The 22,945-nt window shown below is 44.1% G+C and overlaps 2 protein-coding genes across 9 annotated transcripts in view; one reads left to right on the top strand and one right to left on the bottom strand.

The window, feature by feature from the left end:
• The first annotated feature begins 1,353 nt into the window (after positions 1-1,353).
• PRAF2 (PRA1 domain family member 2) lies at positions 1,354-11,608 on the top strand. 3 transcript variants are annotated; one of them, XR_005557137.1, is made up of 4 exons: positions 1,354-1,836; positions 6,507-6,724; positions 7,717-8,072; positions 11,370-11,608. XR_005557137.1 is itself a non-coding variant. In XM_039347074.1 (3 exons), exons 1-3 carry the CDS (start codon positions 1,583-1,585, stop codon positions 7,854-7,856), a joined length of 612 nt encoding a protein of 203 aa, XP_039203008.1. In that variant the 5' UTR covers positions 1,354-1,582; the 3' UTR covers positions 7,857-11,608. The 3 variants fall into 3 exon arrangements, 1 of the variants encoding a protein (XP_039203008.1); XR_005557136.1 differs by having other exon boundaries at positions 7,717-10,142; XM_039347074.1 differs by having other exon boundaries at positions 7,717-11,608.
• A 607-nt stretch (positions 11,609-12,215) lies between these two features.
• Positions 12,216-22,945, bottom strand: part of CCDC120 (coiled-coil domain containing 120) — a 40,907-nt gene continuing 30,177 nt past the window's right edge. For all 6 annotated transcript variants that reach the window (XM_039347069.1, XM_039347071.1, XM_039347067.1 and 3 more), the window contains exons 4-9: positions 22,670-22,783; positions 22,107-22,329; positions 20,462-20,518; positions 17,624-17,822; positions 15,865-15,969; positions 12,216-15,056 (exon numbers count right to left, since the gene is read on the bottom strand). In XM_039347069.1, coding sequence (XP_039203003.1) covers positions 14,327-15,056; positions 15,865-15,969; positions 17,624-17,822; positions 20,462-20,518; positions 22,107-22,329; positions 22,670-22,783 — 1,428 coding nt within the window. In that variant the 3' untranslated portion in view covers positions 12,216-14,326. The remainder of the gene's footprint in view (positions 15,057-15,864; positions 15,970-17,623; positions 17,823-20,461; positions 20,519-22,106; positions 22,330-22,669; positions 22,784-22,945) is intronic.

Below are 22,945 nucleotides of genomic sequence, written 5' to 3'. Positions count from 1 at the left end.
GTTCGGTGAAAAATTTGCTATTTTCTTAGCACTTGAGGGACATTCAACTTTTGACTCCATTTGCACATCATACTACATTAAAACTGCCTTATGGTTTGATGTCATACATGTAGGAGAATAGCTGTGAAGAAAAAACCCGAGAATTTCTGTGAGCAATAGTGGTAGCTGAGAGTGATTACTGACATGATCAGGCTCCAATATACAATAAGCTCAATGTGAGCATCTTATAAATGGAATGATGTTTCTGGAAAAAGAAAGACCAGACACAAATGGGACTGCAATGATACAAAGCAAAAACCCAACCTTCCAATACCAGCATTGGCATTTATTTATTATGTCTTTTGTGCCTGTTCTGTCTTTCCCATGACACTCCCCTTCTCCAAGGTTTGTTGATCACACAGGAACTAACATCTTACCAGACAGTATCAAGATTCAGGAGAATCTCCAAAATCTAGAACATTGGGTGGAAACTAATAAGGTGAATTTCAAAAATCAGAGGTAGAAGATGGAGGATCATATTGGGTAGAGCACAGGAAAAAAAAGATTTGGGGAATCTTGATGGATCAGAGTCAGAGGTAGATGTGGTGCTGCTGAAAATAAAAAAAGCAAAGCCTGCCCTAAACTTCAACTGAAGAACAGTATTGGGATCAAGAAAAACAAGCCATCTTCCTTTCTATTGTGCATTGCTCAGGACACACTAGAACAGGGGTAGGCAACCTTGGCTCTTTTATGACTCGTGGACTTCAACTCCCAGAATTCCTGAGCCAGCATGGCTGGTTCAGGAATTCTGGGAGTTGAAGTCCACGAGTCATAAAAGAGCTAAGGTTGCCTACCCCTGCACTAGAATGATATATCCAGTTCCAGACACTGCATTTTAGGAAGAAGATTGACACACTGAAGCATTTCCAGAGGAGGGTGATCAAGATGAGGGCCTCTAAGGAAAAACATACTGGAGGCACTTAGCTGAAGAAGGCAATGGAGAGACGCAATGATTGTTTCCAGGTATCTGAAGAGCTGTAGAAAAGGCAAGCTTTTTAGACTTGTTTCAAGAATAGGACCAAAAAACATGTTCACACAGTGTAGGTTTTGGTTTAAAATCAGAAAAATCCTAATGGTAACCAATAGTGAAACTGAGGTGGACTTCGCTTTACTGGACACAGTGAAATAGAAGCCAGATGGCCACATCTGGGGGATACTGTAACAAAGGAAATTTGCATCTGGCAAGGAGTTGGAGTCATTGATCCATCAATCCATTTAATATTTAAGATAATACAGCAGAAGAAGCCACAAAAGCCCATCTCGCTTTCTTTCATTTCTATTTATTTGGCCCATCCCAATTTGTTTTCAAAAGCCACGCCAGACTTTTCAGGCAGCTTAGCCTATTGTACCAATAAGCAGCTTCTACAGTTGCCTCCAGGTCTTTGTAGAAGTCCTCAACGTTTCCTTGGAGGAGCCGTATCTTTTCTTGTTGCTGTGAGGCAATTCATATTCCTGAGTTACAGAAGGCAAGGAAAAGAAAGCGAGTCCAGCGGCGGCTAAAGGCGACGCCCTGCCCCGTCTCCTCCACAACATTCCTGTTTCCATGTCTTCCTGCCGCCAGGTCTATCGCCGCAATGCATTGTGGGGATGGAAGTTCTCCCGCCCGGAGCTAGCGAAGATGTCCGAGGTGCGGCTGCCCCCAATTCGGGGGCTGGATGATTTTCTCCTAGGCTCCACTCGCTTGGCTGCCCCCGACGTGCGGGATCTGCAGCGCTGGCACAATCGCGTGGTTAACAACCTCTTGTACTACCAGAGCAATTACCTGCTGCTGCTGGCCGCGGGGCTGCTGCTGGGCGGGTGAGTGCCACGGCGGCGGGCGGAGCACGGCCGGCAGAAGGAGAGTCCGGTTGTGCGAAGTCCGGCGGGAGGCGAGGATCGGGCGTGGGGAGCTGGGAGGGGGGGAGGGAGAGACTCGGTTACCGAACAATAGGGAGGCTTAGTTGGTAGAGGCGAAGGGCCGAACTAAGATGGGGAAGGGCGGGGTGCTTTTTGTTTTTTTTTGTTTTTTTACTGCCATTTAAATCCGAGCTTCTTAGGAGAAAACATTTCATCATCCGAAGGTGGGATACGGAAACTAAGAACAATCTCCACTTCAATCTTGGGAAGGGAAAAAAGTGATGTAAGCGGGGAAATTGCCACTTTTTTTTTCTTAAAATGCTCCTGCAATTTTTGAACATTAATACGATGGGCCAATGCGGAAAGAAGGGCCTGTGTCTTTAATAACCCTGGGGTGGGTAGGGGGGGAACTGCGGGCGATGGAACCGGCATGGCCAACAAATGGGAAATCAGAATTGTAATCGTAACGCATCTGGAAGATGGCAAATTGGAGCTGCTTCCTGGGCTTTTGGTACTCAAATTTAAAACTACAGTGCGAGGAAAGTCTACTCTGTAGCATAACTGTAACAACGAGATAGTCTTCCTGGGTCCCCCAGGCAGCAGAGTCTGCAAATGCTGCTCTGAAAAACTATGTTTGAATAGCTCTTTGAAAATGATAATGATAAAGTTGGAAGGGACCTTGGAGGTCATCTAGTCCAACCCCCTACTCAGGCAGGAAACCCTATACCATTTCGGACAAATGGCTGTCCAGTCTCTTCTTAAAAACTTCCAGTGTTGGAGCATTCACCGCTTCTGGAGGCAGGTTGTTCCACTGGTTAATTGTTCTAACTGTCAGTAAGTTTTTCTTAGTTCTAGGTTGCTTCTCTCCTTGATTAGTTTCCATCCGTTGCTTCTTGTCCTGCCTTCAGGCACTTTGGAAAATAGCTTGACTCCCTCTTCTTTGTGGCAGCCCCTGAGATATTGGAATACTGCTATCGTGTCCCTCCTCGTCCTTCTCTTTATTAAACTAGACATACCCAATTCCAGCAACCGTTCCTTATATGCTTTAGCCTCAAGTCCCCTAATCATCTTTGTTGCTCTTCTCTGTACTCTTTCTAGAGCAGTGGTTCTCAACCTGTGGGTCACGACCCCATTTGGGGTCGAACGACCATATAATGGGGGTCGCCAAACAACGCGATCCGCCATTTTTTTGTCAGCTGGCGGCACTGTGCATTTGCGCCGCGCATGCGCGCTGCGCATGGGGGCGACGCCGCACATGCGTGCCGCGCATGCGTGCCGCGTCCTTATGACCGGGGTCGCCAGAAAAAAAAGGTTGAGAACCACTGTTCTAGAGTCTCAACACCTTTTTACATCGTGGTGACCAAAACTGGATGCAGTATTCCAAGTGTGGCCTTACCAAGGCATTGTAAAGTGGTATTAATACTTCACGTGATCTTGATTCTATCCCTCTGTTAATGCAGCCTAGCACTGTGTTGGCTTTTTTGGCAGCTGCAGCACACTGCTGGCTCATATTTAAGTGATTGTCCACTAGGACTCCGAGATCCCTCTCACAGTTACTACTATTGAGCAAGGTACCCCCTATACTATACCTGTACATTTGGTTTTTCTTGCCTAAATGTAGAACCTTACTTTTTTCACCATTGACTTTCATTTTGTTAGATAGCGCCCAGTGTTCAAGTCTGTCCAGGTCCTCCTGTATCTTAAGCCTGTCTTCTGGAGTGTTGGCTCTTCCTGCCAGCTTGGTGTCATCCGCAAATTTGATGAGTTCCCCATCTATCCCCTCATCCAGATCGTTGGTGAAGATGTTGAAGAGCACTGGGCCCAGAACAGAGCCCTGGGGCACCCCACTACACACTTCTCTCCATGTAGATGCGGTTCCATTGAGGACCACACGCTGAGTATGGAATTGTGTGGATTCTTATCTGTCAAAGTTTAGGCTCAGGCATGTTATTGAAACAGCTTTTGTCACTGACCCCTGTATAGGGCTGGTGTATCTGTGGTGGCCCTTTTCTCAGTGAACTTTGGTATCTTTTGGATCATCATCAGTGGATTGGAGGCATTTTTATGGTATTTCTGCTCTAGTGGATTATTCTAGTCAGTAGTGTTTTGGCAAGTGCCAGGGCAGAAATCAGGTGCCCAGGCAATTGGTTTTTTTTTTTGGGGGGGGGGGAACCAGAGACAATGAACACCCCAGTAAATAAAGGGATTTTAAATGTTATTATTAGCTAAAGCAAACAAATTAAACAGCATAACCTAAAAAAGCATACATATCAAGCAGGATAAAACTCAAATCCCTTACAAGCTCCACTTAGGAGCTCCTTAATAACAGAAGTACACCAAGGGTGGCCAATTTTCACAGTACCCAATGGAAACAAAAACAACCCCGAGGTTTTTATCAAAACCTGTCACCATGACTTCAAGGCCTTGCTGTGGTCAGGAGACTATAAGATCTGTCCTTGACTGAGTGGCACATGACTCTAAGATGGGAATCAAAAGTCTGAAACTTTCACAGCAAGAAAAACTTTGAAGCTACATGAAGATTTCTTCCCCTCCTTAAAAACCAGCAGGGAATGAGCGCTAAACTTCTAGACTTTTTTAAATGGGAAAATGAAATCAAAATATGTCATTAAATTGCTTGAAATAACAGTGGTCTTCCACATGCCACTTACTTGTAGTGGTAGGGACGGAGAGATTGAATGGTAGTGGCAATTATGGTACCCTTGAGGCCATAATTGGGAATGGAGTCTCTTGTCATTAAGTGATGTGGTCGTAGGACACAATGTCATGTGACTGTTATCACTATTTCTTAGTGATGGCACTTCCCATTGCCCTTAATAAATGAATTCCACCAGTCATAAGCTGGGGACCCACCCCAATCCAAGTCATTCTGAGCCTGGTCCTCCCAACCTTGCTAAGAGGCTGCTTCCAACTCCCCTCTGTCTGCCTCTCTCCCCATCTCTGCCCTTTTGACCACCATGCAACCTGCTTTACAGGGCAGCAAGCAGCCCTGGAATTGTGCAGCTCTGGGGCTAGTTGCCACACCCCAGGAAACCCCGGTCCCAGCTGCAGTTGCCATCCCCACCTTGCACTCTGCTGTTCCAGCTCACCTTCGCCATCTTCTTGTTCCCACTTCTGGCAAGGCATGACTGGCCTGGCTGCAGAGTCACGCCGGGCTTTTTTGATGCTGCAGTATGCCAAAAAAAAAAAAAAAAAAAAGCCCCGGGACACTGCAACTGTCATAAATGCATGCCAGTTGCCAAGTGTCTGAACATTGATCACATGACCACAGGGAGGCTGCGATGGTCATCAGTGTGAAAAACAGTCGTAAGTCATTTTTTTTCTGTGCTGTTGTCACTTCAGTCACTAAACAAATGGTTGTCAGTCAAAGTGTATCTGTACCACAGGGGTCAAGTTCTCTCTTCCATTATTCAGTATTTATCCATGTGAAGCTACAAGGGGGTAGTTTGACTCTGACTGGAGCAACCCAGTGGATGCAGTGGGGAGGTTTTGCCCATCTTTACCTTGTGTGCCAGCTTCACCTTTACCTGGATGTAAGGACCTTGCTACTGGGCCTCATTGCCCTCATCGCCCTGCCTAGATTAGTGTGACACACGGATCAGGTGGTAATCCTTGGCTTACCACTGTTTGTTTAGCAACCATTCAAAGTTGCAACGGCACTGAAAAGAGTGACTTATGACCTGGTCCTTTCATGTATACAATCACTGCAGCATCTCCATGGTCACGTGATCAAAATTTGGGCACTTGGCAATCGGCCTGTATTCATTCACAAGGGTTCTGGCCGCTCAAGGCCATCCGGTTGCCATTGGCGACCTTCCCAACCCAATTTATGAAAGCCAGTGGAGGTAGCCAGGTTTGCTTAGTGATTGTGTGACTCACTTAACAACAGCAGTGATTCCCACTTGACAACTGTGGCGAAAACGCTCATAAAATGAGGCACCACTTACTGAACGACACCTTGTTCTTAGCAATGGACCTTCTGATTCCCAATTGTGGCCGTAAGTGGAGGACTCCCTGTACATAGGGCTGCCTTTCAAGACTAACCCAAACTTTCAATAGGCACCAAATGCAACAGTCCAGGGGCTCACAGTTGCACTGAAGTCTCTCCATAGCATCCCTAGTAGCTTCCAAGTTGATTTTAAACTGCTGGTTTTAATGCATAAAAACTTGGCTCTAAGTTCATTGCAGCACCAGTTCCCACCACTGGAGGTGGCCTACAGATCTGATTGTGCAGAAGAAGCGGGTGATAATTCCCTGTTTTCAGGAGGAAAACAGGCTTTGTTCACCTTTGTTCAAGGGGAACAAAGCCTGGAAGCATTTTTCCATATAGGGCTGGTTCTTTGGAATGGTCTTCCATTGGAAGGTCTCTATAGACACCATCCCCCTCAGATCTGGGACCCTCAGCAAATGCACCAGAGGGACCTTCAGGCCATGTTCCTCATCCATTTCCCTCACTCCAGATGTTTGGGAGATCCCAAACCATCAGCAACTACAGGAGGTCCTTAGAGTGGGCCACCCAAAAACATCTTCTGGATTGAATGCACATCCGAATTGCATATGGTACTCCCCTATGGGCTGAAGTGAAGATTGACTCTGGGGGTCTCATTCTGCAGGTACTTCCAACCTATGCTGATTCTGCTAAGCTGCCTACTCCTGTGTCTGCTCTTTGGAGGTTTTGTCTGGGCCGCTGAGAACAACCCTCCCATGCGACGCTTCCGGCGGAATTATCCTGGCCTGTGTTTCTTTGCCATCCTTGGTGCTGCGTATTTCCTGGTGTCTCTTTTCGAAGGCTCTGCCACCTTCTTGATTTTCATCGCTCTGCCCATAATGTGTGAGTTCTCAGCCTGGGAAGGCTATGTGGCATCGGTGCAGCCAGTATGCCTGCTGTTCCCTACATCTGTTGTGTCGCTCCCAATCTGTTTACGGTTGTGCAGAATGCATGCTTCATTCTCAGGATGTGGTGGGCAGAATTTTTCAAGGGTGGACTTTGGTGAGACATGCAAGCAAAGAGAATTGGATTTCATTTAGCATGAGAGGACATATTTCTTCTTTCCCTGTAGTAAGGATCAATAGGTAAACATAGAAGCAACCGCTGCCAAATGCTGTTTTCCCATCTTATGCTGCAACCTATATGCTGCCCGTGGCTTCATGTAGAGAGAAGATGGGGAAGAGATTTTTGCTCAGGCTTCAAACAAGTTGCATGATCTACAGGAGCGAAAAAACTGTGGCACTTCAAGAAGTGTCACTGCTTTTAATCCCCCTTATTATATGCCATATACTCTGAGTAGGAAAACGATGGCAAGTTTTGGTTTGTTTGCTTTTTTAATAAAGGAGAAACTGAAAGCTGACAGCTTGGCTTGCTGGCTTGTTTGGGTTTGCAAACTCTGGTGGGCTTTCTTCCTCCCTGTCTCTTTTATAAAACTGAAACTGATCTGAAGGGCCAGGGATTCCCCACCCTGCATCTTCCCCTAGCTAAGGAATTTAAGCATACTGACTGTCCATTCAGGAGGACTAATTTAAGGAAATAGGGCAGTGGTTCTCAACCTGTGGGTCGGGACCCCATTTGGGGTCGAACAACCATTTCACGGGGGTCGCCAAACAAGGCTGTCCGCCATTTTTTTCCCCTTTGGCCACACCCCTGGCACCTGGTGATGTATAAGTGGTTGGGGGTCACCACAACATGGGGAACTGTATTATGGGGTTGCGGCATTAGAAAGGTTGAGAACCACTGGAATAGGGAGTGTGTTGAGGTTCTGGTGCCAAGCGGGAGGAGGTAGTTCTGCCTATTCCTCTGTTACTAATGAGCAACCCATTCCCTTTCAGTGAGCCTCATCCATGCCTCCCTGCGTCTGCGGAACATTAAAAACAAGATTGAGAACAAAATGGAGAACATTGGACTTAAGCGCACGCCGATGGGGCTACTCCTGGAAGCTGTGGGCCAAGAACAAGAGGCTGGATCCTAGACCATCAGCATTGGCTTCCCTTTCCTCTGGAACTGCTCTTTTTCCTTCCAGCAGATGCCTCTGCTGCTTGTTTCTCTGCTTGCCTCCATCTAGCAACCTGGCCGTTGAGTTCCTGCGGAAGGTACAGTTGCCTCCAGCTTACACCAAACTCAGCAGAACTCCTGGCCTGCCGCTGAGAGGAAATGGACTGAAATCAGCCTAACGTTCCAGTTTAATGTTAAGTATTCCCCATCAGAATCCATATTGTTTTGCTTTGGAAAGGAAGGAATCACAATGAAAGAAAACTATAATTTAAAAGAAAAACTCGACAGTAAATTATTGTAAATAGTAAAAAACTCAATAGTAAACCAATAAGTTGCTGGTTGAAAGAAGGACAAAAATTGAGATCAGAACCAAATGAAATCAGTGTTGTTCTAATTCAGTTTTCTCCCACAAGGTGTGGTCCAGATGTGTCGAAACTACACTTTCCAAATGTTCCAGTTAGCTGGGAATTTCCTGGATTGCAGGAGGCTGTTCCAGAGATGGCTGGATTATTATTTGGGGGGCTTTCAATGTATTATTCATTATTTGCATAATGCCACTGCTCTAAGGGCTTCAGAAACAGTATTAGGACAACCCCGTTACTTAGGCCTATATCATTTAGTGGGCTGAGATTTTGTAGAGCAGAATGCTTCAGCCTTCCCACCCCCACCCCCACCCCATATGTTCATAGCAGAGCTAAGGTTGAAATAGGAAAGTTAGGATGAGTATTTATCTTGCTTGCTCTTGAACTGCATTGCTGCCTCTTAGAGATTCTGAACTCTTGGTATTTAGACGGAGGCACCAAGTAAAGCAGCCTGTATGAGGTTTGGCAGCAAAAGGATACAAGCCAATCTGGAGAAGATTTAGCTAAACCTTTGAATGAAGGATGGAGGGTAATCACTTATTAATTTTAAGAGGATTTTGTTCATGAATGCAAAAGGGAAAGCTAACTCTCAAGTGGTGGTAAAGGAGATTATTATGATGTGCAAAATACCCACAGAATGGCATCAAATGGTAATTTGTTTATTTTAATACCTAAATTAGCATCTGGAGATTGCATTTCTGCAGCCCAGATCTGATAACCTTAATAAGATATTGCAGACTATACATTCCAGTTCAAAGATGTGGACCTGCCTCCCCCCCCACTTTTGAGTGTATTTAAGAAGCAAAAGAACTTTTGTTTCTTTCCAAGACCAAATTACTGTAGAAAACTTCAAACTTTGTCCTGGCTCCTGCGTAGCAATAAAGTGCAATTCAATTTGTTTACTTTTAGATTAGTTTAATGTGCACATTATGCGTAAAGCATAATCCCAGATCATAATCCCAAATCTGGCTTTACAATTATGTGTGAATGCAGCTATTTTATCTCACAACTATATTCAGGTCATTTGGAATTCAGATGGTTCTTGTACAATACTTAAAGAGAATAGACCCAACCTGAAATTCTGCACAGTTCTAAGTAGTGTACAATATATACAAATGAGATGGTCCATACTGATCCTATTCTTTTGATCATGTGGTTTTGAAAACGATGGGAAGAAGCAATAATTAAAGACATAGTTTTGCTTAAAAAGGACTTTCCATCCAAGCTTTTATGATCATTTAAGAAGAATCCTTCTACACTCTCTGGTTTTTTGGTCTCTAGAAGGAAAGGCACGGACCCTATTAGTTATGTAGCAGAATATAACAACCATTAACTCCACTTCTGATCAAACTTTGACTACTTAGCCTGGTTCCTTCAAGTCTTTTCAGTCTTAGTGATCAGTGGGGCTGGCTGGCTGTTTGGGGAGTTGCCTTTGGAACTGCATGTGGGCAGCTTCAATTTGCCTTTGTACTTGGTAGAATATGTGTGTCATACGCCAGATATAATTTTTGTGTCTCATGACATCTGCTAGCTAGTTGTTGGGTATTTTACTTTTCCCAAGCCAGGAACCTTAATAGCTCACTTCAGCCATCAAATCTCATTATCTACACCATCTCCTGAACTTTCATTTAATGATGTAGTGCAGGGGTTGGCAGGTTACTGGCTTTGCAAGTATTTGGAACAATTCCCAAGTCCCTTGGCTGAAACTGAAGGGAAAAAAAGCTTTAAAACCTGTGAGGAATGGGTCGTAAACTGACCCATACAAGTGTATAACACAAAGTCTTTCTGAATTTGCAGAACACATTTGCTCCATAAATTAACCACTTCATCTGGATTCATACAACTCATTGTGATAAAAATGCAGTTGACTAGTGAGTGAAGCCAATGATACTTCTCTTGAAGTGAGTTGTCAACTTTGCTCACCCTTTCGGTTCCACTTTAATATGGAGGGAGATTTAGAGTTGTTAAATCAGAGAGACCTTATAGCATGCTCAAACTGGGACTGCTGGAATCGGGATGCTCATGATATGGTCAGTATTTAAGCAGTATAGGGTATAATCAAACCCAACTGGAGGCACCACATTGGTTATCCCAGCAGAGGACTTCCTGGTATATAGTTTGCAGTTCTTGATATAGTCATTGTTAGAAATGTTCTGTTTAATACGTAAGTATCGTGTATACTTATGTATAAATATACAAATATAAGTAGACTTCTCTTCCTGCCTACATAGTTTTGCAGTAGGTAAGAAACTATGTGGTATCATTTTCTACCAAGTTGTCATGAGGCATCATAAAAAAAGCTTTTTCTCTAAGTCATACCTGGATGAATCAGTTAAGATGTGAGGCAAGCCTCTTGCAACTTTACTGCAGGATGCAAAACACATATGCCCCCATTTGTAGGTCTGCATTCTATACTAGGTGATTATGGGAAAGGGGAAATAAATTAACAGATGCTTTATTCTAAGTGGGAAATTACAGTTTTGTGTTTTTCTGAAAGATGTTCTTATCACGCACAACTCAGTAAAATTATGTAACAAATATTGACACATAATCCCAGTGGTGGGTTATGAATGTTCCCTCATTCTTTAGAGGCTGCATTCCTCACCTGTAGAGCACGCACGTACAAATCCGACCACCTAATTGAAGTTGAAGAAACTAAAGTTAAATGTGTACAGCTGCCGTTAGAAGGGATCGTTGTTTTTCATTTTGGGATTTCTTCCTGGGTTAGTGAAAGAGATGCAGGCTTAAAAAGGAAACATCTGATATGGGAAGTGGCTTTCTCTTAGCTTGCTCAGCTCTTGGAGATGGTGTGAGGGGTTTGCCAGGAAGAAATCATGAACCAGGTGGTGAAGAGTGCCCTCCATTGAACAGTCTATTGAAGGATGGGGAAATGCTGGTTTCACCAAATGTCTCTGAGGCTTTAAGTTTGTCGATTACAGTGTTGAAATGTGGGCTCCCTCTGTTTTTATATTTTTATACGTGCCAAAATTACTAGGACATCTTTCCAACTAGCAATAGAATTGCAGAATAGTTTTCGATTGTAATCATGATAGTTTAGATTAAGGTTTTCAGAGTGTTTAGCTTTTCATAGTGTCCTGTCTGTATGTAAATGCAGTTTTTTATTACAGAAGAGTCAACTTTGAAGACTGCTGCTCGTGTGGAAATCCTCAAATTTGATTAAAGGAGCTTTTCAGAAATGTAGACCGATCTCATTGTCCCAATGTGTACAGTTGAACATTCAGGGCCAGATGCATAGGAATGAGACAAGGAACAGCATAAGTTACATTTTTCTCAGAAGTAAAACAAATTTAAGTGTACCATTTTAAACCCTCTGCATATGGGAAATAAAGTCTTGTGATTTTCATGACACCGTTTCACACTGTAGCCTTACATTTCTTGCCTTTTTTGCTCTACAACCACTTTGCAAGTCCAGTGCCTTTGCCGAAAGAGACAGGAGCAGCTTTCAAAGCAGCTGCACCAGATGTGAGCAGCTTTAATGATTCAAAAAAGTTGCTTCATAAAACAGTCCTGCATGTTGCCAACTACAAGGCAAAGGATTAGCAAAGCCCTGACAATTAGCTAAGTGGCTTACACAAAAGTTGTACATCCAATACCCTGTGAGCTGGAAACGTTTAAAAACATCTTCTTTCAGATGTGTGCATCATTGAATTCTATTATAATCAAAGTGGGTTCCTCCCTGTCGATGTTACCCCTTGATGATCCTAACCAAATTAAACGGAGCAGATTCTTTTAGCCATTTTTTCTCCATGAGGAAAACTTTGAGGCATTTGTGGCACATTCCTATCTGCTTTGTTTTCGTATCCATTCCTCAAGGCCAGTCATGCTGAAATAGCCACAAGATGTTCCGGTTACTAAGTGAAGTTTTAGCTCACAGATCAGATGCTGTCTAATCACTATCCCGTATTGTCTACACCATGATCCTGATGCTGACATGAAGCTTTCGCACATCACAGCCTCGTTGACAATCTTTATTATAGAAACCTTCTCTCCTTATACACAGTGCTCAGCTTTACATTTAGATCCCCATATATAATCTATACATTAGTGTATATTAAAAAGACACACAAGACAGTGACTCCAGTATGGCCCTTGTTCCTTCAGCCAGGGATGGGAGGGGGAGAAAACCGGAGCCTCTCTTGGGTTCTCTCATCCTCCCTCCTTCCCTCTCTCTGCTCCAGAATGACCTGGATTCCATTGGCACAGAGTTTAAACAAAGTGGCTGTTCCTTTTATGTGCAATTGTTGAGAGCAGGGGAAAACCATCACACACTTTACAATTATTATGAGGATGATAATGGTTATTATTACAGTGAAAGGAAAAAGGCAAGACGTTCCTTCCAGTTTTGAAAAAATTGGGGGAGAAGGCAGAAAGCATGTCAGACGAAGGATGCAGGAGAAAATAACCAGTCCAGTCTAGAGGGCAGAAAACAGTGTGCAGCTGTACTTTTAGAAAAATGAAAAGATTGCATTGCCGGTTACAATTGGTGCAACCCATTCCCAGTGAGAGTTGGGTTTTGATACACGCAGGCACACCCACAGCAGTTTTGGGGAAGGCCACGTGGAATCAGCTGGCCTTTCCCATAGCCCACCCCATAGATCAGACTGTGTTATGCCTTCAGCTGGGATCTCCTGCCCCCTCCCCCTGTGAGAGGTAATAACTAAACTGAATGGGTGAAGCCAATCACTGCATTCCTATATCTAGCACTATGGTGGAGTTCCCCTGCTAGGAGAAAGGTTGGGCCGTGAAATAAGTTCATCCAATGGATCCGGTAAACATTTCCCAAACCCCTACGCATTTTTTTCCTCACTCAGGGCTTTGCAAGAGCAGGATATGTGTAGGAAGGGACAATACATTGAAGGGTAAACTAAGTTTTTCACAGTGAGGGCAACGGGAGTGGTATAGATCTCTTTTTTTCTACTTTTTACAGGACTGATGTTCATTAGCAAGATGACAGGTCTGTGCTATATAACATTTCACAAGAAACACACATTGCACAAACCTCTCCATTTATACATTCCAGGGTCCAGGGTTTATAATGCTACACCCCAACACGGAGCACCATGGCAGTAACAGTGCACTGTTCTCCAGTGAACACAAGAGGGCGCCACCCACAGCAGAAAAACCCTTTTATGGAGAAGTAGTACAGTAAACACAGATTTCCCCCCCTCCTGCCTACCCCACAAAGTCTGGAATGGGGGAGGTTAACAATTGTAGGAAGAACTATGGACACACTCCTATCCCCCCATCATGTGTCCAGTGTGACATGCAACAACCCATCCTCACACATGTGGAAACCTGCCCTGCCAGCAGGGAGCCCCCATCCCCACAATGGTGCATCACACCCAAAAGAGAGGCACCAGTGCGAAAAAGGAAAACAAAAAGAAACAGCACTCCAGATAGATCCCCTTGGGGAAAAGGGGGAGTGTCAAACCAATGTCCCTGGGGTTGGGTGCTCTGTGGAATCCAAACTGTAAGGACCAGAAGAATCTTCCAGATAAAGCAGGTCGGCAAAAGGTCTGGGCAGAGTAAAGCACAGAAAGAAAGGAGAGAGAGAAAAAGAAAGGATTAGACAAAGGGGCAGAAAGGAACCATGCAGCAAGCGAAAGTGTTTATCTCCAGTTCTGGTTTATCTCCAATTTTGGATCAAGTTTACCCTACAGTAGTCACAACCCCAGTCTCTATCTCTCCACACACACACACACACAACACACACACACACTATTTGGTTCATTAAATGGGTCTTTTCCAACCATGACAAAGGGGTCAAAAAGAACCAGCCTTTCAACTGCCTGCCTCCCAGAGGCTTTAGACTTCAACTCCCATTGTTCTCAGCCAGCAAAGGGGTGGTGAGTTAGGGAAAGCTGCTTTACAAGGAGACCTGCCTCCTTTCTTTTCCTTCTCTTCCTCACCCAGGGCTTTCAAAACAGTTTAAAATCTGCAGCCAGAGTAGCACTAGTTGTTTTGAAAAAGAGGGAGTGAAACCAATGAAAGTGGGAGAGCAGAGAAAAGAGGCACAGGGTTGGCCTTAGGCAAGCGAGGGAAGGAGGAGGGCGTGCTGAGCTTGTCAGGGCAAAGGAAGAAATCGGCTTGCATACCTGCCATAGAGCGGCTGGCCCGCATAGCTCACAGAGTGAGGCAGCCCGCTTCCTGGCCCCCCGTAATATCCCACGTCGGGGTGGGAGGGTCCCGGATCACAGTAGCTGCGCAGGTGCTGATGTACAGACTGAGATGGTCCTCGCCTCTCGGGTGCCCCACGTTGGGTAACTCCAGCGTTGCGTAAGTACCAGTCCCGGAGCCCTTCCAGAGCAAGCGCTTTGTGGAAGTTGCGATGAGGGGGTAAGGGGGGTCCATAACCAACCTCACGGGACTGGGGAGGCAGCAGCGGCCCGCAGGATTTAGTGCGGGCCGCAGGTCGGGCTCGGCGCTGAAGCGGGCTTTCAGAAAAGGCTCCCCACTCTAGCTGGGGAGGCCCATCCCTGCGAGACAAATGCTCACCACCCCCACAGCTCCGGCGTTCCAGGTAATAGTCCAACAGGAGATCGTTGTAAGGTGGGCGAGGGGTCCGGCCAGAGGTGGAAGGAGTCAGGGCCTCGGCACTCTTAAAAGGAGGGGCAGTGGGCAGGAGGGGATCCTCTGAAGGGGCCCGTTCAATCAAGGCCTCAGAGCTGTTGCTTCGACGGGTCCGAGCAGCAAAGAGAGAAGCTCTGTCGGCACTGGTGTCCCGGCTAGGGGGGCCAAGCTGGGAATCGTGGCTACCTGACCACTGGCGGGAGTGGAGAGATGGGGCCTCTGACCTGGGAGGAAATAGAGTTGAAAATATTGCTTTTAATTTTATGCTGGAAATCTGTGAAATATAAGATCTGCCATTACATGCATTATTGGGGGAGGGGAATAAGAATTTCTTCCATATCCTAAATATTCATCTATAGAATAGTTGTTTTGCCTGTTGCATTTAGCTTTGTTTCTTTTTCAATCCACTTATTTTGGTCAGGGGGTGGACTGGGTTAAATAACTCTGCTGTTAGTCTCCATCCAGCATGACTGGAGCAATTCAAGATTCCTCGCCCTCTGAAGACGAGAATGGTAGGTCTCAATTCTCTGCAGGAATTACCATTACAATATTAGGACTAGTGCTATATGTAGTCTTCCCCTTCCAAACTTGAGCCATGCCCAGAGTAGGAAGTTCAAGCAGAAACACTCCACTTTGGGGGAGTAATGCTAAAGTGTTCCTCCCATGTATGTGCGCTAAAAAAGTTAGCAAAAGTTTGCAAGATTCTGGATGAGAAAGGCTGATTAAAAGCAGCATAGGCACTGCTGTCTTCATGATTAATTTGCAGGATCTTTGAAAACCGATCTTTGTCCTTTTCTTGCTACCCACAGCCAATTCCCCCAAACATCCCTTTGGATGCCTTGTCCAACCCAACCCTGCATTTAAAGGCTCAGTTAAGTGCAGTTTGACACAAAGCAGAGCAACAATTTACTGTGCTTCAAATTGCTAGTTACTGCATAGAAAGAAAAATAGTAAAACAAACACTGTCCGTCGGCCTGCAGCCTACAAGCAAACCCAGTCGGGAGAAAAAGGAAAGAAAGGGGAATAGGCTACCTTAATTGATGATTTCCAGTGCATGCATTTCTTGCTAACACGGGAGTAGCTGGGACGCTTCGGCCCTCAAAGCTGGACATGCTTCTGGGGAGGGTGCGATTGGGGCTGTATAAAAACAGACAAGGATCCTTTTTAAATGAGTGGGTTCAGCTCTTTGTGTTTCAAGAGCCACGTTGCAGACTCACACGTGTGCAAACACTTACAGCAAGAGGAAGATCCCAGTTTCAAAAAAACAATGTGCTCCAAGAGCTGGGTCACACAAATGGAAATAGCTCAGCTTGGTTTGCAGAAGCAGCTTAAAAGCTGCCCTCTCTAGGCTGCCTTCTCCCCTCTCCCCCATTTTCCTGAGAAGGAAGGGTTCGATCCCACTTATCTTCACAAAACACAAGCTCTAGGGAGAGGGATCAGCTGGATGAGATTTTCTGCTCCTTCCCTTGTTGTCCGTAGTCACTAGTTTCCACTTTAGTTCCTAACCATAAGTGGAAATCTTGACCAGGGGCGTCCAACCTTGGCCACTTTAAGTCTTGTGGACTTCAACTCCCAGAATTCCCTAGCCAGCCATGCTGGCTGAGGAATTCTGGGATTTGAAGTCCGCAAGGCTTAAAGTGGCCAAGGTTGGACGCCCCTAATCTAGACACAATGGACCAATCTTACACAGCCAACCGAGCAAGCCAGAAAACTTCTGGGATAGTGTTATTTTAACGGTCCTTCTATTGCAGTGGTTCTCAACCTGTGGGTCGGGACCCCATTTGGGGTCGAACAATCATTTCACGGGGGTCGCCAAACAACGCTGTCCGCCATTTTTCCCCCCTTTTCCTTAGCTGTGCTACTCCCTTTTATTCTATTGGCTTTTGAAAGCCAATAGAATAGACTCTCTTGAATAGAGTCTAATTCTATTGGCTTTCAAAAGCCAATAGGAATTGTCCAGGCTGTCTCTGCCCTGCTGAGCCCGCCAAAAGTCCCATTCTGCAAACAGTGCTGCTCCAGTTGAGTAGTCCTCAACTTACGACCGGTTGAGTAGTCCTCAACTTATGACCGGTTGGGGGTCGCGGCATTAAAAAGGTTGAGAACCACTGTTCTATTAGCAGATTTCCGAATTCTTCTGTATGGTTAAAAAAAAAAAAAACAGGAAAAGAATTCATCCTATCAAAATAGACTACAGCAGTGGTTCTCAACCTTTTTAATGCTGCGACCCCCCCCCCAACCGGTCGTAAGTCGAGGACTACTCAACCGGTCGTAAGTCAAGGACTACTCAACTGGTGCAGCACCGTTTGCAGAATGGGACTTTTGGCGGGCTCAGCAGGGCAGAGACAGCCTGGACAATTCCTATTGGCTTTTGAAAGCCAATAGAATTAGATTCTATTCAAGAGAGTCTATTCTATTGGCTTTCAAAAGCCAATAGAATAAAAGGGAGTAGCACAGCTAAGGAAAAGGGGGGAAAAAATGGTGGACTGCGTTGTTTGGCGACCCCCGTGAAATGGTCGTTTGACCCCAAATGGGGTCCCGACCCACAGGTTGAGAACCACTGGACTACAGGCACTCAGAATCTAGTCTATTTCACTTTTGTTTTCCACTACCTGCAAAGCTGACCAGGAATTATTTTACAAACAAAATATTAAGTAATTACATCAGCTCATTTTGTTGCATTTGTAAATCAGTCCTCTAAGCCCACGCAAGATTCTATATTCATGTTGACAGGTCAGTCTGGTTGCTTTTCTCCCCGTCTGCTCAGCCCAGCTTCCCAGCATCTTTTGCTAACCTGGTTGGGCTGGCAACAGAGTTCCTGCGATCCTTGGCCTCACTGTACAGATCTGGCTGCAAAATTCGCCAGCCTGGTCGGCGGTCAGGACTGCTAGAGATGGCACGTAGGTGATCTCGGGCCTTGGGAGGTGAGGATCTGTCTGGGAAAGCTCCCTGGTGGTTGGAGACTTTGGAGGGATGGAAGCTGCGAGGGTCATCTGAGGACAGAAGATGGTACATAGTTTAGAAGCATCTGTACATCCCCATCCTGGCCAAAATAGAACCACCACCACAATAAAAAAATCCAATAGTCTCAAAACTCTAGCTTCTTTTCTAAACAAACAACTATCACCTGGGGAAACTGTTTCTAGATATAAACATGTCCATAGAACACATATACAAAACTAAATTATGGGAGAAACTCTTAGGCTGATAATTAAAATTATCAACTTAGCATTGTATAGGAAGCAGAATAAGAAGCTGTGGTGCCCAAGTTACGTATGAGAGTGTCTAAACATCCTTTTGAAGACTTTTCAAGGGTCTCGCAGCTCAAGCATTTTGAAGATGGTGTTGGGTAATTCTTGTTTTCTATGCTCAAGCCATCATAAAACTCAAGAATCCTGGCTCCAAACGATGGTTAAATTAACTCCCAAATTCTGCTTTGAATACTTATTACAATATTTATACCCCTCTGACCTCACACCTCTGCCCAAACACTTAAGAGTCTGCAGTATATTCATATAAAACAATTAATACCATAAAAAATAATCCTTCCTTTGCATCCAAAATTCCAGAAACCTTATAGATTAAAAGCTCTATGAAATAACTGTTTTCACAATATTATCAGGCCATAGTATTACTATGGGTAAGGGATTGGACATTACTAAAGAACAGGAGATTATTGTGTCTGGAAGGTCATGACTTACAAATAGGATGGCACGCTATGTTATGGGATCATAAATATAAGACACACAAATATTTCCAAAGGCATTATATTAGACAAGCTCTAATTGATGTATGGGTTAAAATCTGGCAACCAAATTATACTCAAGTCCCTAGTTGGATCTCATTGTTAGAAATGCATGTACATCTAAAGTTTATCCAACTGGGAAAGATTATAACATATAAAAATGTTCTAGACGAGAGAGGGGAATTGAAACCCAGGAAAATTCTTCAAGATGAAGCAATAGAATTAGAATGGTGGGCATACCTTCAATTACAGGCGAGATATTGGAAAGATAAAAAAGAGTTAGGCATAAAATTAGAACCGATAGGGCTGGATAAAATATTATTAGATACGGAGGATAAAATGATTAAAAAACCATATCATTATTTGTTAGACCAGGCAATGTATAAGGAACAGGTAAAAGAGACCATTTAAAGTGGAGTAGGGATTTTGATCTCAACTTTGATCTGCACATCTGGCAAGAACTATGGGCAAGAAACAGGAAGCTCACTCTGGCCACCTCCTACAAAGAAAATCTTTACAAAATGTTCTATAGATGGCATCTCCCACCCACCCATAAGATTAGCTAGAATGGGTTCAAATGCTTCTTCCAAATGTTGAAAATGTAAATTGGCAACTGGGACATACTATCATATATGGTGGGAGTGCCCACGAGCCCCTGATTTTTGGAATAAGGTTAAAAAGTGGCTGGAAGAAATTTTAATGCTAGTGGTAGAGTTAAAACCAGAACTCTTTTTACTAGGCATAACCACGCAGAAATATGACAAAGGGGTATTCTATTTGATGTTACACATTCTCACGGCTGCTAGATTGGTATACGCTCAAAATTGGAGGAATAAAGGAATTCCAACAGAAGAAGAGATTTTATATAAAATTTTATCGTGTGCTGAAATGGATAGGCTCACAATGGAGATGAAGGATAAGACAGAATCAGACTACTTTGAAATCTGGGACAAATTTTATTACTGATATGAATTAAGGAGAACTGCTCGGGCTTCAAGCTAGTGTTAAGACAGAAATACATATATGTATATATAATTGTATTGTATAGAAGAATAAGTTTATTTAGAGATTAAGAATGATGTATTAATTATATGTATTAAGAGGAACAAATTGTTAGGAATATTTATTCTGGAATGTCACGTTATGTCCATTTTTGTTTTAACTGTATTATAAATAAAAAAACTTTTTTTTTCAAAAAAGAAATAACTGTTTTCACAATTCTCTTTTAACAGAACCCTCCTGATCTCCACGGAGTCAAGTAAAGACTCAAAAATGTTATCCCCTGCCATCCACAACTTCATGTTTTAACACTGAAAACCAGACTTTTAACATTTAAAACCAGTCCCTTGAACTATATTCAGAAGGCCATTGGCAACACTGTGCCTGCAATAATGCTATGCTACTGTATATACAGTAAGTACTTCTCAGCTTTCAGCAGGAGGATTGCTGCATTTTGTACTAATAGTAGCATCCAGGTAGTCTTCAAAGATAGCCCTATATGCAACACATTGCAGTAATCCATCCTAAGAGTGCTAACTAAGGCATGAGTAACTGTCTCCAGATTCTCCCCTCCAGGTGGAGACATAACTGTAAGGCGAAATACTGACCTTATATTGTCTCAAAGCATACATTAAATGAGACAACCATGTACACACATGCACAGCCCATGTGGTTTTGTATCAGTCCATTAGTTGGTAAATGTCGTTTTCTGCACATATATAGAGCATCTTTGTCTCATCGTTCAGTATCCCTCAAGAATCAGATGACAAGAATATCTAAGAAATGTTGAATTTTCAGACCATTTTATTTGTCAGAAATGTAGTTTGTATCTGTTTCTCTCAGACCATCAAGCGCTCTTCTTTGACCCGAGAATGAGGAGATGCTTACCATTTTCATGGCTGGCTGATTCGGAGAGGGAGCTGCTCTCCGAGTGAAATGCCTCTTCTTAAAAAGAGAGAATAAAAAAGAAATGGATGAGAAAGTGGGAAGATTAAAAAAAAAATAGTGCTTCTCAATGTTGGCAACTTTTAAGATGTGTTGACTTCGCTCCCCCCAGCTGGCTGGGAAATTCTAGAACAGTGTTTCTCAACCTTGACAATTTTAAGGCATGTGGACTTCAACTCCCAGAATTCCACAGCCAGCAATGCTGACTGTGGAATTCTGGGAGTTGAAGTCCACATGCCTTAAAATTGTCAAGGTTGAGAAACACTGTTCTAGAAGATGAAGTCCACACATCTTAAAGATGTCCAAGTTGAGACCCATTGATGTAATATATCAGCTGAGCAGTGATGGGTCCTGTGCTACTCATTCAATGGGATTCACATATAAATTTACGCTGCTGTTGCTGCCAATGATACTTTTTCCAACACGAGAGGAATCATCAGTGCTTAGGCAAGTATCTTTATAGTTGAAAAAGGAAGTGAATATAACACTATGATGCTTCCACAGAACACTCAAGTGCCCCTCCAAATTGCTCTGTGTGTGGCAAGTAGATTTTTTTTAAAGACTTTCAATTTGTTGAGTTATTTGGGTTTTTTTTTTCAATCAGTTTTATTTATATCCCATCTTTTAGTGAGTTCAAGATGGCATACATAGTGCTTCCCCCTCTTATTTTTTCCTACCTTTTGTGACAGGCTGCACAGCAAGAGAGCAAATGGCTTAATATCACCCAGTAGGATTCTGGGTCTAAGGAGGAACTAAATACTCGGTGTCCCTACTCCCAGTCAATACCTTCACCACTAAAATAATGTGTTTATGTTCAAAGTCTTAAAAAAAAAGATCCCTAAAAGTTTTGGAACAGTACCCCATGCTGGCTGTCAATCTGAAAGAATTCCAACGTGGAGCAGGGGAACAGTCCCATCTTCCTCTAGTTCAGGGGTAGGCAACCTTGGCTCTTTTATGACTCGTGGACTTCAACTCCCAGAATTCCTGAGCCAGCCATGGAATTCTGGGAGTTGAAGTCCACGAGTCATAAAAGAGCCAAGGTTGCCTACCCCTGATATCCTGAAACCTCCCACAAACTCCTCTTTGGAGCATGTTCCCCCCCCCACCTGCCATTTTCCCCTAGAATTTGAGTCCCTGTTGAGCTGAATAATGGCCAGCCTTTCTAATGAAGTATCTAGGGCGGAGGATAAGAATATTTGGGATGTTTGGAAAATTAGAAGGGATTAAAAGGTTCTGTAGTTTAAATAACGCTATCTTATGGGGCCTGAGAGACAGGTCTTCTCGGGGGTTGCCTCTGCCCTGGGGAACAGCATCCCCATCAAGTCCTCTCACCCTGCTGTGCTTTAAGAAGGCCACAAGGAGAGTTTCTTTCAGCAGGATGGATGGGAGCCTGCTTTTGAGACTGAAACAATGGGTTTTTTTTTTGGCTCTTGTAGTTTGTTAAAATCCTTACCGATTCCTTTTCCCTCCCTGCTTGTGCTTTTAAACCATGTCCATTATACTCCGGTTTGTTGCCTAGCATTGCTGTGGCCAACGAAGCAACTGATAAATTGATTAAGCAATCGGCTAAACAACCGGCATAACTCACCGAGGCCAACCCTTTGGAGGGGTCCTTTGCTCAGCCGCGCCCGGCATTCTACTACCTGGACCTCCAGCTCCCGCAGGCGCTGAGCAGCATCTGCCTGGACCTGCCGCCGGCGCCGGCGCTGATCAACGGTTAAGTCGGGGGCAACCGCTAGCCGTCGGGCAGCCTCAGCCACTTGTTGCTGCAGTGCCAGATCCTGGGTCAGCTCCTCCAGAGAAGGGTTTTCCTAAAAATATAACATGTAGATGGTGTTATATATAGCACACACATAATATGCCTAAGATCTTATAATAACATATATTAACATATAAACTATTAGCATATATTATGCTAACACGTAATAGAACGCATTATAATGACACATATTTATATGTTTATGTTTTTAGGTTTTAACTGAACACCGCCCAGAATTGCTCTTTGAGTGAGATGGGCAGTCTCCAAATTTGATATATAAATTAATTAAAGATAGGGTTATGGCATCAGGAGCATCCCTAAAACCCACAGGCCTCCTCCCACAGAGATGTACGGGCTCCCTCATTCTCTTACGCGCAAGACGGATTGCTCACCTCATTCTTCAAGACAGGGGCAATTCGGGATGCCACTATTGTTCTCCTCCGCACTGGCCACAGCCTTTCTCCGGGTTCCAGGGGATATTCTGGTGGCAACTTTCCTGTCAGTTCCTGGCATTGAGAGGAGAAGCAAGCAACATGAAATAGGTATGAGATCCAGAGGTGAAAACAAGAGTCAGTCTCACTTGATATTAGATTTGGCCCAAGGAGAGAAACTTCACAGCATTTATAAGAAACTCTTCAACTTTACAGATAATAATTTAGCCCAAGGAA

Source organism: Crotalus tigris, unplaced genomic scaffold (assembly GCF_016545835.1).
Source record: "Crotalus tigris isolate CLP2741 ecotype Arizona unplaced genomic scaffold, ASM1654583v1 scf7180000018053.2689490, whole genome shotgun sequence".
NCBI classification, from domain to species: Eukaryota; Metazoa; Chordata; class Lepidosauria; order Squamata; family Viperidae; genus Crotalus; species Crotalus tigris.
This window is presented reverse-complemented; position numbering and strand designations above follow the sequence as displayed.